Below are 16673 nucleotides of genomic sequence, written 5' to 3'. Positions count from 1 at the left end.
CCATTTAGCCCTAGACGAGAATTACTGAAACGGATAGAAAACCGATAACGAATAGTAGCAAAACTTGGACTTCACGACGTTGATTTGGGGTCCATAGGGACATGCCCCAATAAACTTCAACATGTCCGTCCCTAAAGCGCTTGTGGATGCTTTCGATAGTTTCCGCAAGTTCCCTGAAACCTCCCACCTATGTTGCCCAAAGATTTCAGACGAAGATGACGAGATTTATGACGATCCGGATGCGCCAAGCAAAATCAGTGCCGCCGAGAAGCAGGATAGGATCGAGGAGGGCAAGGAAAGGTTAAACCAGACATACATATGTTCGTTGGTACTAGGGTTGGCTGAGGACTCGGCAGGGGATCTAGGCCAGGAATTTGGGATACGAACTAACAACTTCCTGAGACTCTGCCCAACTTGTGTGCGTAATTGGCACAAGGGACGCAAGTCCTTTCTCAAGGATATTTCTCAGTAAGAGTTATTCCGATTATACTTTGGAGGGGACGTACTAACCCACAGAGTAGGGGATACGACGACAGTGTCGTATCTGAGATGGAAGACCGCCTGAATCAATTCGACTTCAGCCGCATCACCCAGGGCCTCGAAGCCGCCGCCGAATTTATCAATGCCCACAACGGCGTAGCCGGCCAAAGTACTTTCCTCAAGGAGGAGAAAGAGGAGCTCCTTATATCTCTCTATGAAGCTATTTGCTGCATGCCATACTTGAGCTTGCCGGAAAACCGAAAGCAATTCAATTATGTGTTCGAATCCATCCAGAAACGAAAGATCCTTAAGCTAGACGAGATCCTACCGACAATGACCTTCTTTCTCTTCGACGAGAATGAAATTCGTAATAGATTTGCTGTCCACACATTCTCTCGACAGCCTTCTATTACCGCCGAGGACTTCGAATGGGCAATTCACGACAACTTGGTGAATGCAATTTTAAGAGCAAATGACCTCAATGCATCTCCCCAATTCCTGCTTCGATTCTGGCAAGGCTTTCTCCATATCCTCAATGTCCTCGATGAGAATCTTGTGTTCCATTCTCTGCGAGCAATGTCCGTTCAGCCGAGCATATACGATTTAATGCTAGCCCAGATGCCTCGAGTTACTTCGGTTTCGGTCTTAAAAGTACTGCTGAAGGCCTTCTGTTCCCTAATACGAAAGTCGCCTAAAGCATTTTGGGATGCGTATAGTCATTATTCTCACACGGCTGTTGCTGAACAGATATTGGGGAGCCCTGCCTTCAGATCACTGCTCACCCAATCTGGGGAGCATGACTTGATGTTGGAAGGTCCCGCGGCTATTTCTTGGGTAAAGCCTTTCGTAGAATCAATTCCTACGCATCAAAAAAGCGATGCTTGTGATTCCCTTTTGCATCACTTTCTCCAGAGGTATGCACAGGATCCTGATATGACGCCCGGAGGCAAGCTAGCTTGTACTCTCGCAGCGGTTGAAGCTCTATCATCTACTTTGGAGTCATTCGTCTCGCCAAGTTACAAGTTGCACGCTGGCTCTTCTACCATTCACACAAATACGGCCTTGAATCTTACGTTAAAATATAAAGATCTGATCATGCAGCTAGCCCAACTTCCCTCCGGTGACCGGCAAAATGCTGCCATGTCACAAGTTGGTTTGTCTGTAATTAGGTTTGCCCTTGCCCTAGATTCTCGTATCACCGTCGAAGAGTTCAACGCACTCCAGAATAGTGATAGTCATGTTCAACGGGAGGTCAAACGGAATTCGTCGGGGATTTGGGAGGCATTTTTGGAAATCCTCCAACCCGGCGCAGATGACTTGGCCAGGTCAATGTTAGTTGCCACAGGTCCGTTAATTGCCGTGGAGATTTTCCGGCCGCTGAAGAGACAATCTCTATCGCCAACTAAAAAGGAATTTAATATTGAGTTCCAGAAGACGGCTGAAGTTATTGGACGGGCTATTGAAAGATTGGCTGACTTCAGTGAATATGCGCTTCGAGATCTTTGTCAAGATACTTCTACGATTTTACCCATCGTGGCGGCTCTCGTTCATGGAGAAGAGGTTATAAGCACAGCTGGTGCTTCTTTTATTAAGACGGTCACCGGCGAGGTAAGAAGAACGGACGCCGTACTTAAATTGCTTGAAGGTTACTTCGTGCACACCTTATCTTCTTACACGGCAGTTGTCAACGATGTCAACGAGAAGATGTCCCTTTGGTCGCCACAATTTAATATTATTCGGTATTCGAGAGATATACTTAGCAGTCTCTGTGATCCAACGTCTGGCATACTCCGATCAAAGGATTTGACAGACACAGAACGCGAAGTTCTTGGAAATTGGTGGAACACACAATGGATATTTCTTGACAACGCCTTCACTCAGACGGAAGACTGGAGCCGATTGATTGATATGGAAACCATGAAGAATTTTTGTCGAGAAGCTATGGAACTTGCCGAGGCTCTCTTAACCCAGGATGGTCTTCTAGCTTCCGCACTGAGCCCCCAGTCTGCCCATTCCGCTTCAATCGATAACAGCGAACAGCCTGAGAAGCAAGCCATGAGGGATATTCTCGAGCAGCCGCGCAAATACTGCCTAGGGCTTTGCAAGATGCTCCGCTTGAAAGATCTGTACCTAGTGACGGTAATCGTCAGTGTCGTTGGGAAACTCATGAAACGACTGGTAGAGTTTGACATGGAGCTCCCCTCTCAGGCTCTAGCATTCGTCAAGAACACCTGCATTAAAAACAAAGATGGAAGATATAATACTCAGACGAACATGAATGAACGTCAACGGGCTGAGTTGATAAGAGCTCTGGGAGAGGATACTCAAGAAGATGACATCCAGATTATTTCAGCTCGGAAGAGCGAGCCTCTTAGACGACAAACTAAGCTTGATGCTTGGTCAAAGTCAAGCCCTGAGACTTCGGCGTCAAGTGGTCCTCAGAGGGAGAAGATACGAGTCAGATCGAGCAAGGATGATATCCGTGAGTTACTCAAAACCTCTTCTTCAGATAAGAGCCGGGCTACATTGGACATGATGAGAGCCCGCCAAGCGGAGCGAAAACCCCCAGTAGTTGATGTGGCAGCTATCCGCGAAAAGCGTCAGAAGGAGGCCGAAGAAAAGAAAAAGAGAAACGCTGAAATTGTTGCCAGAGCTAAGGCTTTACGAACTCCTAAGCCGCTTGTTGGTGGCGAAGGGTCTGGCCTTCAGGGGGTTTCTGGTGTACACGGCAAAGACCACGCACCTCAGAAAAGCGAGATTATGGTCAACTCTTCCTCGGAAGATGAGGAGGATTCAGATGACGATGCCGAATTTTTAGCCCGGTCTGCTGCAGGGCAGAAAACAACCAAGAGTGGGCAATTTGTGAAACCCAATGTCCGCCTGCCGGTGAAGAAGGTAAAAATCCAGCGTTCTGCAAAGGACATGCGGGCGCGATTAATCCCTCCGATGGACGTGCTACATCAGGCCATCCTCGAATGGGACATCTTCCATGAAGGCAATGACCCTCCGAATGGTATAAGGTGCTCTCAGGTCTCTGATTCATATGAAGATCCGCGGAAGTACAAGGAAACATTCTTACCGCTTCTCATCAACGAAGCTTGGAGATCTTTTGTAACGGCCAAGGACGAAGCAACCTCAAAACCTTTTGGCATCAAGGTTGTCAATCGGATGAACGTCGACAAATTTGTCGAAGTCAGCACAGCCATGCCCATAACCGAAAATAAGGACAGATTCTTATCAGAGGGGGATATCATATTATTTTCACATGCTTCGAACCCATTAGAAGCAACAGATGAGCTACATTGTCTTGCACGAATCTGGCGTGTTCAGTTTAAAAACGGCAATTTGGAAGTACAGTTCCGCTTGAGCGGCCGGGCGGGTCCTATATTATCTACTATGATGCCTCAGGCTGAACTCTACGCTGTTAAGATTACTAACATGACTACGATTGAACGTGAATATGCTTCTCTGGAAAGTCTTCAGTACTATGATTTGATGCCAGAAGTGCTAGATGCCAAGCCTTCACCTATGCTCAAATTTGGCCAGGATGCTATTGACCAGGTCATGCAGAACTATCAATTGAATCCTGGTCAGGCAAAGGCAATTCTCAATGCCAAAGAGAACGATGCATTTACACTTGTTCAAGGGTAAGCACCGAGAACAATAAATAATCGTACTTGAAGCCCAGCTAATTGAATGTAGTCCACCGGGAACAGGTAAAACAAAAACAATAGTAGCAATGGTAGGCGCCCTTTTGACGGGCAGCTTCTCTACGACCAGCGGCACGGCTATCAAACGACCCGGAGGGATTAATTCAACAAGTAATAAAGGGATGGCGAAAAAGTTGTTAGTCTGTGCCCCAAGTAACGCTGCCGTCGATGAATTGGTCTTGCGTCTCAAGAATGGCGTTAAATCTACTACTGGTTTATTACATAAGATTAATATCTTACGTCTGGGTCGTAGTGATGCCATAAATGCGGCTGTAAGAGATGTCACTCTGGACGAGATGGTTAAAGCTCGCGTAGAGGGCGCTGCGAATCAGAATAATGGGCCTAGTTCACGGGATTTGATGCACCAAGAAGCCGGGCAGATCAAGTCGGAGCTGGCTGATCTACGACCGCAGCTAGAGGCCGCGAGGACTGTCGGGGATCGCACGCAGATTAATCAATTACAGCGAAAATTCGATGAGCTAAAGCGCCGCCAGGGTCAAATTGGTGCAAAAATCGATGCCGACAAGGATAGTGGAAACACAGCTGCGAGAGAGAGCGAAATCCGACGGCGCCAAATTCAGCAGGAGATTCTTGACTCGGCTCAAGTTCTGTGCGCAACGCTCAGCGGTAGCGGGCATGAGATGTTCAAGAATCTACAAGTCGAGTTCGAGACAGTGATCATTGATGAAGCGGCTCAGTGCGTTGAACTGAGCGCGTTAATTCCCTTAAAATACGGCTGTTCCAAGTGCATCCTCGTCGGAGACCCAAAGCAACTTCCGCCAACAGTGCTGTCACAATCTGCTGCGCGATATGGATATGATCAAAGTCTTTTCGTTCGTATGCAGCGTAATCATCCCGACGATGTTCATCTACTCGATACGCAATACCGTATGCACCCAGAAATCAGTCTATTCCCTAGTCAAGAATTCTATGAACGACGTCTCATAGACGGTGATGACATGAGGAAACTCCGACACCAACCGTGGCACCAGAGTGCATTGTTAGGTCCATACCGTTTCTTCGATGTGAAGGGTATCCAAGAGAAGGGTCGTAAAGGTCAATCGCTTGTCAACTTGGAAGAGCTCAAAGTTGCTATGCAGTTATATGACAGGTTAATAGCGGATTATTCGACAATCGATTTTAAGGGGAAAATTGGAATCATCACACCTTACAAGGCTCAATTATTTGAGCTCCGTGAACGCTTCTCTCGCCGATACGGAGATAAGGTCAAAGAGCAAATCGAGTTCAACACTACTGATGCTTTCCAGGGTCGCGAGTGTGAGATTATCATCTTCTCGTGTGTTCGGGCCAGTCCTACAGGTGGTATTGGTTTCATGACGGATATTCGACGTATGAACGTTGGTCTAACCCGTGCAAAATCGTCACTTTTCATCTTAGGAGACTCAAGAGCTCTAGTTCAGGGAGAATTCTGGAACAAGCTCATTGTAGATGCCAAAGCTCGAGATCGTTATACCGCCGGCGATGTTGTCTCTTTGCTTAGGAAGCCCGGGGCCCAATTACCACCTCCTAACTTTGATATTCCATCCGCGCCAATGCCATCAGCCCCCCAGTCCAACGATTCTCAAGTTTCCGGGGAAGCGGCAGTCGAGAATACTAATGCAACAAGGAAGTCCACGCAGGCTAATGATCAAGATGTAATCATGGAAGATGCCGCACCTTTCAATCGATTATCTAAGAAGAAGCACCAAACACCCCAGCTGCCACAGACCTATACTGTTATCGAGCGACAAGGACAAAGTGGACCGATAGATAATTCAGCGCAAAAAGGATTTGGCGGACTTAACGAACGCGGCGAGAGCTCTACTGTCATTCGTTCTTCTGAACGTCCTATAATACACCAGTCAGGTCAAAAACGACCCAGAGAAGGTAGTGAAGATAGCAAAGCACCGAAGAGGGTAAAATTATCTGAACAAAATGAGACACTTACATATAACTAAATTATAATATCACAGGTTGCCAGCGAAACTAAACCAAGAGCTCCACCAAGTGCTCCTCGAGCAATGCCACAACCGCAAGATCCATCGGCAATGGCCGTGTTGGGTATTCCCCCCAAACACCCTCCAATAACGCGCAACCCCCCTCCTGGGCCCCCGAATGCCCCCAAGGTTTGTAATATCGTCGTTTTGCCCCTTCTTTAGCTAACAATAATTGCCAGGGTCCATCTAGTTCTGTACCACCCAAACCGCTTCCACCAAGAAAAAAACCGACTTCCGATCCTTTCATCAAACGTAAACCTAATAGACCTCGATAGTATTCATAGGCGGGATGCATTTATATTTGCAGAGAAGGCGTCACAGGTACTAATAACATCTAAACGCATTCCCACGGCGTACGGCTTTGGATTATTCCACTTATTGTAGATAGCACAATTCCTTCTTCTCTTCAAAGACTTTAATTGGGTAGCCTTGGTCGGCTCTTTTGATACCCGGGTATCACGTCTTAAACGAGATACAGGACACAACTTCATAGAGAGGATTAGACTAGGTAGTCGAGGTCGCCCTCATAGACTCAGTCCAGGGCTAGGCACCTCAAGTCGTTAAATATTTACGATGAGCCCGATTTAAGACTAGGGCTAACCTAGGTAAGTAGACTAGGTAGTCTAGTCTATGGTCGTCTGTGACAACTTACGCGTGATATTCTCCGTCTCGATGGTTTAGTATTTTACAATTTAGAGCAGTAAATTCCTACTGTTGACCTCCCATTAATTCCTCAATTATTCTTGTCTCTTTTGTCTATTATCCTCATTATATACTGTTTCTATTACATGTACCCATCCAGTCGTGTAAATCTTCACGCTAATCTGTGTGGCCACCAATATACTTCACAGACCACACAGGCGTAATATAACAGGCGACCATCCCATATCACTTAAAGATAGCCTTATCCTATTATATACTTCTTGATACAACATCCCACTTTTATCCAGAGATACCTATATTGTACAACAACTACACTATAGCAATATCCATTTCTACTCACGGAATGCTGCAAGACGTACTTGAATTACGAGGGTTAATAAATACGTGGATAGATCAAGGATCGTACAATCCAATGATAAATAGCCAGCCAACTTAGGTACATATTTTTTATAATTCCGTAAACCATCCCTTCTCCAGATACCTCCTTTTGCCTTGGGAACGTATTATCCTTGGGAACGTATTATCCATACACTATCCTAGCTCTTAGATCTTGTATACATAAAAGACACCCATGGCCAAGTTTGGGTAGAGTATAGTTTGGATAAAAACAAATGAAATATAAAGGGAGGGTATAAACCAACGAATTTCCTAGGTAAATCAGAAAAGATTAAAGACCTCGCTCTCGCTAAGAGGCGCCCTACCCTCTTCCACACGTTCTCCCCCCTGGCGTCGCTCGACGCCGTACCCTGCTGCTTCCTGGAGTTCGCGCATAAGCGGCTCCATGATCTCGAGGCTACTTGCTTCGTCGCTATGAGTATTGCTAATACTGCTAGAGTAGCTCGAAAGCCCTTGGGCTCGAGTGCTACGAGGAAATCGAGATTGGGATTGCAACTGCGCCTGTAGTGCTTCTAATGTCGACTGACGTACGCGGGTGTCCACCTCGCCGCTCTCTTCCCTTCCTCTGCTCTGCTGTGGCCATAGCGTTGGGATCGAATTGTCGAAGCTGCGTACAGACCTTAAGGGTTGAGCGCGTCCCTTGGTTAATTTTTGATGCTGCGAATGTTCAGGATATGCCGAGGAAACACTGCGTTGTAAGGCGCGTCGGTCTTGCAACAATGTGTTAAGAGTTTCCATCAGAGATACCAAAGTCTGCATGAGGACCTCCCCGTTCCGTTCTACGCGACGCAGTCGTTTCTCTAAGTCTTTTGTACGACTTTCCTTTAGCTTTTCGTATCGTCTTAGAAGCTTCTGTCGCATCACCCATTCATAGGTCTCCTTTTGCTCCGCCAGTGCGTGAGCTGCATATCGTGTCCTCCTTGCTGCTGCCTCTTCGTGTTCTGCCTGCCGTTCTCTTCGGCGATAGTAAGATGTGTTATCCTCCCAAGGTGCTCTAAAGGAGTCTAAGGGGGAGGATGGAGAGGATAAACTAGTTAGTATCGGGACACTGATACTTCTCCCACGTCGCTTCTTCGCAACAGTCTCTGCTGATAAGTAAGGTGATTTTAGTTGAATACCAGGTCTGATAGGGCCGATATCTGACATTTTCCCTGTTAAATACGGCCTAGAAGGCGGCAAACCTAGGTCTGGGTTAAACCGGCCAAGCACCGGAGACTCTGGCCAGACATTTTCGGCTTGTGGCTCAACCCGGAGAAGACGTGACGCTGGAGGTCGATACATCTGGGTCTTTAACTTCTCCATATCCCTTTTCTTTCGCTCCCTAACACGATCCTTGCGACTCGTAGCTTCTTCAGATGTGGCGGGAGGTAAAATATTCGCCTGCACCGAGCGATTAACTCTGTTTGTAGGTGGAGAGGGGAAGTTCAGATTCAGGGGAGAGTCAATCTCAGGCCTCGAAGACGGACGAACTACTATAGGGACGGATTGGTATGCCGTGGCTGTCTCTGCTTTTAACACCTTTGGTGAAGATTCCGTCATTAAACTCTCAGCAAACGACCCACGAGGTCCGGTTGCAACCCCATTTCCGCTGCCGCCGCCGTTAGAACCAGTGGTAGCTCTACTGATCAGTGCCGGTCTACCAACAGCATCATTGTCAATACCACTAGGCTCAGATGTTTTTGTTGTTGTTACTGCTCTTTTGCTGGAAGTTCGTACCGGCAAAGCTGGTATGGATAACAGATTCGCCGAGAGAATACGTGGAATAAGATGAGATTTTTCGGCTTTCCTAAACCTGTCTCTCGCCATAGAGCTATCGCTAGTTGGTCCTAGTTGCTTCTGCTCAGATTCTTGCATAGTCTGTTTCTGAGGTGGGCTTTCAACTATCTGAGGGACTGTCCCAATTTCAAGTTGTCCAAGGTTTGGCGCCTTCATCTGATGCTCACTTTCTTGTTCTAAGCTTCTTGTAAGCACCCTAGATGCTTGTTCGGCAATAGATGTCGTTCTCCTAGCCCCCAAAGGACTTATCGGTAATTTACTCAATATACTGCTCTCGAGCTTATTCTGCCTATCTGGCTCCTTTCCCTTTGCAGAATGGGTTTCTTCTTGCGATGGTACCGTTGAAAGTACAGACACCTTTCTAGGAGGAGGCGCAAGCAAGGTGAATGCCTCTGGTTGCCTCGATGACATTGGCGCCAGCGATACTGAGGATTGTGATTCACGATCCCTAGTTACAGGCCTCTGGACCTGGATATTATGACCAGACGTCGGACTATGTTCTGATCCAATTCCCTGGCGAGACTTTGCCCCAATAGACCCTAGTGTTGAATGTTCCTGGGTAGGAATTGATTCAGAATGCGAATTACCGGAAGGAACCGATATGGCGATGTATCGGTGACCGCTAATAGTTCTAGCAGAAATAGCTGTATCCGGAAGTCTAATAATCGGTGGTTGGCGCTTTCGACTCTTTCGCCTTTTCCCAAAGACCTTAAACATATCCCATTTCTTATGGACTGAATAAACGCTCACATCGTCGGGTATCGACATAAAATTCCCTGGAGGGGGGTCCCTACGGAAAAAGTCGGCAAGGCCCTCTTCAGGATTTTCTCTCTCCCTGACGTCAGGACGAGGAACCATCTTGCCTTGAGGACGAGACGATGGTCTCTCATGCGCCTCGTGAATTGTAGTTCCCCTCCTCAAGTCGGGCCCAGAGTGAACAATAGATACGATAGATGGCGGATGGGACGCTGCCAAGTCTCCAACGACTTCATGATTTGTTTGGACCACTATTTCCTTTTCCACAAGAATCCCCAAGTTAATTGACTTTAAGAAGATGCTCTCCATAATAAAATCCTTGAGCGGAGACGACAGGATGGCAGAAACTCTATTTCTCAAGCGACGCTATCATTCATGTGTAAAGTAGTGACAATGTACGCCGCAATTACTTCAACTCCTCCCGCCCCCGGTATCAGTGACATGACAAAGAGCATCAGAATCAGGTATTGTACAATTTTGGCTATCATCGAACCAAAGTTGGTATCAAAAAGAATCTCTCTCGAGGTTAGCTCGTATATAGTCTTCACGAGGGGGTTAGAAAAAAGACTACGACACGTAGAGCAACCCCGTACATTGTACGAGGCCTCTTTCAGTCTCTAAGAGGACAAATAAGGACTTAGTCAGGGATAAGTACGGACGGTTAGAACGAGAATCTAACAAATAAGAAAAGAGCTCCAGTTAAATGATGGGTTAAAGAAAATGGTAGAGTTCGGCAACTTGGCCGAGAAACTCAATTCACTATTCATCCGAGTTAGACATGGTCGGCAATAAGAGAAGCCTGTCTCGCAACTTGTTGATCGACATATGGATATAAAGACTAGCTAGCCCAACTTGGAGAAGTATAATAACTGAGTTTATGACTTACAGGCTATGACCTGGGTGAATGCATGGCAGTTTTTTTATCACTCGTCCTAAGTAGAATAGATTTCGACGAGAAGCAGAACTTTAGACATGATAAATGATACCAGACAACACGTCGTATTTCTAAGTGTAGCTAAGTGACTCGAGGATATCCTCGAGGTATGTAACATGTTTTATAAGAGTGTGAATGAGATTGGCATGCTAGTAACTCTGATTTTTGCCACGCGTTCGACTTTCTTTTTTCAACTGATATTATTTGAATTGATTTATTACGGGAAATACTCAAACCTATATCCATGTTAGACATGTGTCAACTGTCCAAAGCCACTCCCGAGAAATATTGACTGCTATGTCCGTACGCCAGACTATGTAGCTGACTAGCTAGCGGCCTCGAGGACTGGATATCCCGTTCCATACGGTGATTGGAATATTTAAATAAATACTTTCAAGGCATTCAACTAACGGCTTTTGCCCCTAGTTGGACGAGTCATTGTTATGTCAAACTGAGAGAGCATCAATTTTAGGTTTAATTCGAAGCCCCCGAGATGTCCACAGGGATAGAAAACATCGCTATCCCTGTATCTTCTTATATTATTCTCCGCATAATGGGAGTTAATTACCATATGTCTTAGCATTTCGGGGTTTATCCTCCTCGATTTCATAAAGGGCTAAGTTCTTCGCTCTTATGTAGGCCGGCTATTCAACTATCTCAAAACTCACATCTCGACCCTCAGTGACATCTTCCCAGGTCAACAACTGCGGATCCTCGCCGAAAACCCAACTTCCATCCTTGAACTCGTCATCGTCTGGCTTCGGCCCCGTATAGCGACCGGCGTGCCAGATATGCAAATGCTTGTTCTTCAGGTCCGACTCGAGGTCGCCCCAACACCACCAGTTAGACCTGAGGAAGCGCTTGTTTATGGCGATTTTGAATCTCTCCCCTGGAATTAGGTCATCCCTTTTACGTCTATCTGCGTATTTGAAGATGCGTTCCCAGCTTAGCCTATGGACAACCGTTACGGGGGATCCGTCACCAGGAATTGTGACAAACCGCTTATCACGCTCCTTCAGGTCTGAAGATGTACTATCAGTAAAATATTGTACGTGGAAGTAACCAAGTGAGATATTCTTAGTAGCATCGCCAGAGACGCTACGAAGTGTCCCAAAAGCACCGCGAGCAAGCACATCGATTAGGCCACATCCTTCATCCAGAACATCAAAGGCAGACAAATCGGTACAGATAGTAATCGGATGGCCCTCCCGTGCCGACGTGACTATTTGGAGGTTCAGTATAAACTGAAGTTCTGCCTTGGGATCGCTGATAGACAGTGTCGAAGATGCAGACAATGTCACGTTGATCTTTGCTTGATTCATAGAGGAGGCGATATCGTTTCCATCGGACGCCATAGCTGAATCAAGTCCGCACGAATATTAATGTAAGTGAATTATGAATAGGCTTGGCAGGTTGATATATATTTAACTGAGCCTCATTGCACTAGATTAGGGAATTGGATGTCAGCTATCTACATATATACGCAACTGTGCTGCCAAGAATATATCGGGGTATCACATCGTAATTTTTCCCCATAGGCTTAGGGATACGATGTATTGCCATGGCTAGTAACTGGTATGTAAATCAGCCCTATGACTCACATTTGTCTTCTCATCCCCTCAATAAGAAGGGAGAAGTATTGAAATATCAAAGGTATGATCAGCGGGATAGTTATAAATAAACCCCGAGATTTTTGACTCATATTTCCATATACTCATATTTCCATATATGCGCCCGTGTCATGCCATGAGTACTATAGCGATACAATATTGGACTTGGCCACTATAAGAGACACGACTACATTGCCAGTGCATTATATAATGATATATTAGAGATAATAAACCTCATATGTAGGAGTTAACTAAAAGGTGGTATTCGAGTAACTACTCGAGTTACTATAGCTTGGAACGGTATTGACAGATCAATCTTACATTGTGACGGTAGTGATGAATCACCATTAATGCATATTAACTTCATATTCATGAAAATCAACTTTTATGACCAAATTGTAAATACATCGTAATTAGTCAAAGGATATAATAACAGGAGAACAGGAGAACTAAATGTCCAAACCGTGGATTCTCGTCTCCCCAGCAAGCCGCGGGATCGGCCACGCCCTGACGCGGCACCTGCTCCGGAAAACAACCGCTCCTATATTTGCAACGGCCCGGACTGATCTATCCGGCGTACGGACGTCTATCCTAGATAATCTATATGCGTCGTCACCTCCCGAATCTACAGGAGATAAAAACAAAGAATCAGCCTCGGCGGCTGAAAGACTACACATAGCCCAAGTAGACGTAACAGACGAATCTACACTACGCTCCGCCTCCGCAGAAGCTTCCAGACTATTCCCTCCAGGAACGCACCATCTCCGTCTCGCGTTCGCACTCCCGGGGATCCTATACCCAGAAAAAAGCCCCCAAGACATCGACTACGCGCATGCGCTGCACACATTCCAAACCAACACCCTCGGCCCCCTCCTCCTAATGAAATGGTTCGGGAACTACCTCCCGCGGAAAAGCGTCGTGATATCCCCCTCGCCCCTATTCCCTAACACTTCCACCGACTTTAGCCACGCAACATGGCTCACGGCCTCGGCGCGCGTGGGCTCGACGGCGGATAACAAGCTGGGAGGATGGTACACGTACCGGGCGTCCAAGGCGGCGGTAAACAGCCTGACCAAGACGTTCGATCTCCACCTGCGGGCGCGGTGCGCGGATGCCGCGGGGGCTATCGCGTATCACCCGGGAACGGTGCGGACGGGCTTGAGCCGCGAGTACTGGGGTCGTGTGCCGGTGGAGCAGCTGTTTACCCCCGAGTACGCCGTTGAGCGGATGTTGGAGGTGGTGCGGACGAGGAAGATTAGGGAGGATAGGGGTCGTTGCTGGGATCATCGAGGCGATGAGATTCTGCCCTGAACTTGATTTGATTATTTAAACCGAGCTATGGATGCTTACTTCGGTTGGCATTGGAAGAAAAAGCATGGTATTCGTAATAGGAATGACGTATTGATGGATGTTTGGTTAATCTACTACACACCATGTTTACATCTCCTGACACCAGTATGAATAACGTGCCTCTCAAAGGCATTCTTGGATTATTAAAACTACGGCAAGTATGATCTTAAAGGACGTAAAAGAAAACATCCTTCTTACTATAACTACAGGTATATTAATAGTTTGACTTGACAACTACCATTTTCATGACCTGGCCGGGTATTGTTGGGAAACCCCTGAGAACTCCATGCTATATTTCAAGTCTCAACTGCACCTACAGCTCTACATTTTGGAAAGACGCCTCGTCTCCGGGAGATGGCGCGGGCCCCTTTTCGTCTGAGCTGCTCCCGCTCTCCTTCTCCTCGCTATCCTTTTCGGCGGCTTGCGATTGGCCTCCAGGTCGTAGGGCAACCTTCTGGGTCTCTTTATCCTCAAGCCTTACTTTCTGCTCCTCTGTGGCTTTTGCCTTCTCTTCATCTCCAGTCTTATCCTCATCGTCTTCCTCATCGCTGCTTTCACTCTTCTCCTCGTCCTGCTTGGCTTCTGTTTCTTTATTACTACTAGGCTGGGCTGGCGGCGGCGGAAGGTCCTTCTGGTTCTGTTGTATCGGCGCGGGGGACGGCGCTGATCTCTGCGTCTCCTCCCCTCCTCCAACAGGAGCAGGTCTCGGGGCATCTAGATAAAACTTGGTGACACCTAGGATGCGACCATTCTTTTCGCAGGCATCGACCCATTCGGGTCGTACAACGGGTATATTCATCTCGACAGCTTTCTCCCATGGTACGCCGCGCCCTTCGGTGGTGACAAAATGCGTAGTGTCGATGCGCACACTATCGACGATCTTAGCGCCGATGCGCTCGACAGCTTTAGTGAGCTCTTCGCGCGTGTGAGGTGGCAGGATACCCGTAGTAATAGTGATGCCGCTTAGGTCGGTCATTTTGTGGGTGCGGACAACGACCTGTTTGCTAGCGTTTATACCGGCGGTAGTGCGCAGAACCAGATGGAAGGAATATTCGGTGTCGACAGCAAGGCCGCTGATCTTGGTGCTGTGCATGTGCAAGGGCCGAGGGATGTTCCCGGCTTTCTGGCCATTGCGATAAAGGGAGAGGGAGATGAGGTCGGCAGTGGCGAGTTCGATAGGGTCCCACTCGAGGACTACAGATGTCTGGGTAGCATTGCGGCAGCGAAGGACAGGCGTGCTAGGTTCGGATGCGCCGAAGCAGGAGAATATGCGATCTTGAAGAGCTGAGAATTGGGCCTCTGCTTTAGCTTCAGATTCGTTGTTGCGAGAGACAGTGATGTCGACTATGGAACCCGAAACGATATTTGGGGGTAACAGAATTGAGGGGAATTCAATCTAGATATCTCCATTAGATCTGATATTAGAGTAGATAGGCTAATTGGTTAGGTATAAGGGTAAGAAGGATTTCTAAACTTGAAGAGTTATGAAATTATAAATTGCGACAGTAAGGAGAAGAGTAGATAATTATACCTACCAAACGTTTATCGGGGGTTAATAGAACAGTTACGCCGGCATCAACTTTGCCGACGGTAAGAGAAACGAGCATTGTCACTAAAGACGCTTTTGAGGCTCGAAATGAAGTGGGAATATAAGGTCGACGATGAAAGTTGTAGTGTGGATTTGTAGTGTGGATAGAACTTCAAATGTTGGTACAGATCAATGATGTACCTAAAAAACCTAGAAAACCTAGAAAAGGTGCCTGAGCTTGTACCTGAGCTTGTACCTTATTTCTTGGAAATTTAGGGCCATGATTTCCAATTCGACGTGTCAGCGGGACTTGGCCCCTTACGCGTTATCGCATGTAGAAGGAACCTTCGATACCCCGCGAATATCTACTATTTACATATAACTATGAATATTAAAACATGTGATAGCGATTTTCATTTCTCAAGACATAACATTTATATATCAAGATATATTGATATATTCCTTGTTATATTTATACATTTATATTAGGAGGTATTCATGAATGCTGAGAGCAGCTACCATTTGGCACGACTGTGGGATTGTGTTTTAGCCTTCTTATTATCCATCGACTTCCACCCCGATTTTGAGTGCTGTTTCTCGGGTTGTCGATAGTTTTGCATTGCGTGGATGCGTTTGCCATGTTTGTCTCGTGCGAGTATAGGTTCAATAGCATACACAATTTTGTTCGCTTGCTTTAGTAGTTCTGGGAATTTCAGATTGCAAGCAGCCTTTGGATTTGCGCAAACGATGCTCACTGTCCCATGCAAATCCGCAATAATAGAATCGTCCGTCGTAATTTTTCTACCCTCCAGGTCATATCCGTGAGCAGCTAATGCATCGCGAAACGCATGGCGTATTCTTCTTGCTCCTACTCTGCACGGAAGAGGCGAGGTTATAGGAACAGAATAGACCGAATACCACAGAGGCTGCTTTTTCTGGGCAATATACATTTCCAAAACCGATTTAGTAAAAGGCTGTTCATATTTATCCAGGTATCTCAGCGACTGCTTGTTGAAGCAATGCTTCTCAGAAATCATGACACCTAACCCGAACGGATTCGGCGTCAATTTCACTCCAGGGGCGCGTCGTAGGACTGAAGGGAACGAGACTTGGTACTTTCTACAGAAAGCAATGATATGATCACCAGGTTGGATTTCCCCTTCAGGTGTAGCTTCTCTCAAGCCACTCGAAAAGGTACTTGGATTTGGGCGTTTTGGGCGGCGCTCATCCGTAAGAGTTCTCTCATTGCTTATCCATCTTTGGAGAGAAATATATTGACCATTATGTGGAAGCCGTAGTTTTCCCAGGGGCCGGCCAAGATGCAAGCTTGTCATGATTTACCTAGGCCGTCCCCCGTCCAACTGATGAGTTATCAAACGGCTCATAGCTTTTAGTGAACCGTATTATGTTGGTTATAGGTAGTGGCGTTTTTGATAAATTTTAACAGGTATGATTCAATATGATTCAGCCTTG

At 46.7% G+C, this 16673-nt stretch overlaps 5 protein-coding genes across 5 annotated transcripts; 2 read left to right on the top strand and 3 right to left on the bottom strand.

Moving 5' to 3' along the window:
- Positions 1–121: 121 nt before the first annotated feature.
- GL218_02367 (Helicase SEN1) lies at positions 122–6349 on the top strand (the record flags this gene model as incomplete). Its single annotated transcript, XM_033578879.1, has 4 exons — positions 122–468; positions 522–4127; positions 4183–6106; positions 6164–6349. The coding sequence occupies 4 exons, from the start codon at positions 122–124 to the stop codon at positions 6347–6349; spliced, it is 6063 nt and encodes a 2020-aa protein (XP_033438093.1).
- A 1158-nt stretch (positions 6350–7507) lies between these two features.
- GL218_02366 (uncharacterized protein) lies at positions 7508–9880 on the bottom strand (the record flags this gene model as incomplete). The annotated part of the gene is made up of 1 exon (XM_033578878.1): positions 7508–9880. The coding sequence occupies one exon, from the start codon at positions 9878–9880 to the stop codon at positions 7508–7510; it is 2373 nt and encodes a 790-aa protein (XP_033438094.1).
- Positions 9881–11356: 1476 nt separating this feature from the next.
- On the bottom strand, positions 11357–12067 carry GL218_02365 (uncharacterized protein; the record flags this gene model as incomplete). Its single annotated transcript, XM_033578877.1, has 1 exon — positions 11357–12067. One exon carries the CDS (start codon positions 12065–12067, stop codon positions 11357–11359), a length of 711 nt encoding a protein of 236 aa, XP_033438095.1.
- A 708-nt stretch (positions 12068–12775) lies between these two features.
- Positions 12776–13633, top strand: GL218_02364 (uncharacterized protein; the record flags this gene model as incomplete). Its single annotated transcript, XM_033578876.1, has 1 exon — positions 12776–13633. The coding sequence occupies one exon, from the start codon at positions 12776–12778 to the stop codon at positions 13631–13633; it is 858 nt and encodes a 285-aa protein (XP_033438096.1).
- A 352-nt stretch (positions 13634–13985) lies between these two features.
- GL218_02363 (Cell fusion protein cfr1) lies at positions 13986–15279 on the bottom strand (the record flags this gene model as incomplete). The annotated part of the gene is made up of 2 exons (XM_033578875.1): positions 13986–15068; positions 15208–15279. The coding sequence occupies 2 exons, from the start codon at positions 15277–15279 to the stop codon at positions 13986–13988; spliced, it is 1155 nt and encodes a 384-aa protein (XP_033438097.1).
- Between the last annotated feature and the right edge of the window lie 1394 nt (positions 15280–16673).

This window comes from Daldinia childiae, assembly GCF_008694065.1.
Source record: "Daldinia childiae strain JS-1345 chromosome Unknown Scaffold2, whole genome shotgun sequence".
In the NCBI taxonomy this organism is placed as follows: Eukaryota; Fungi; Ascomycota; class Sordariomycetes; order Xylariales; family Hypoxylaceae; genus Daldinia; species Daldinia childiae.
Note: the sequence above shows the minus strand (reverse complement) of the source record. Positions and strands in the feature narration are given on the sequence as shown.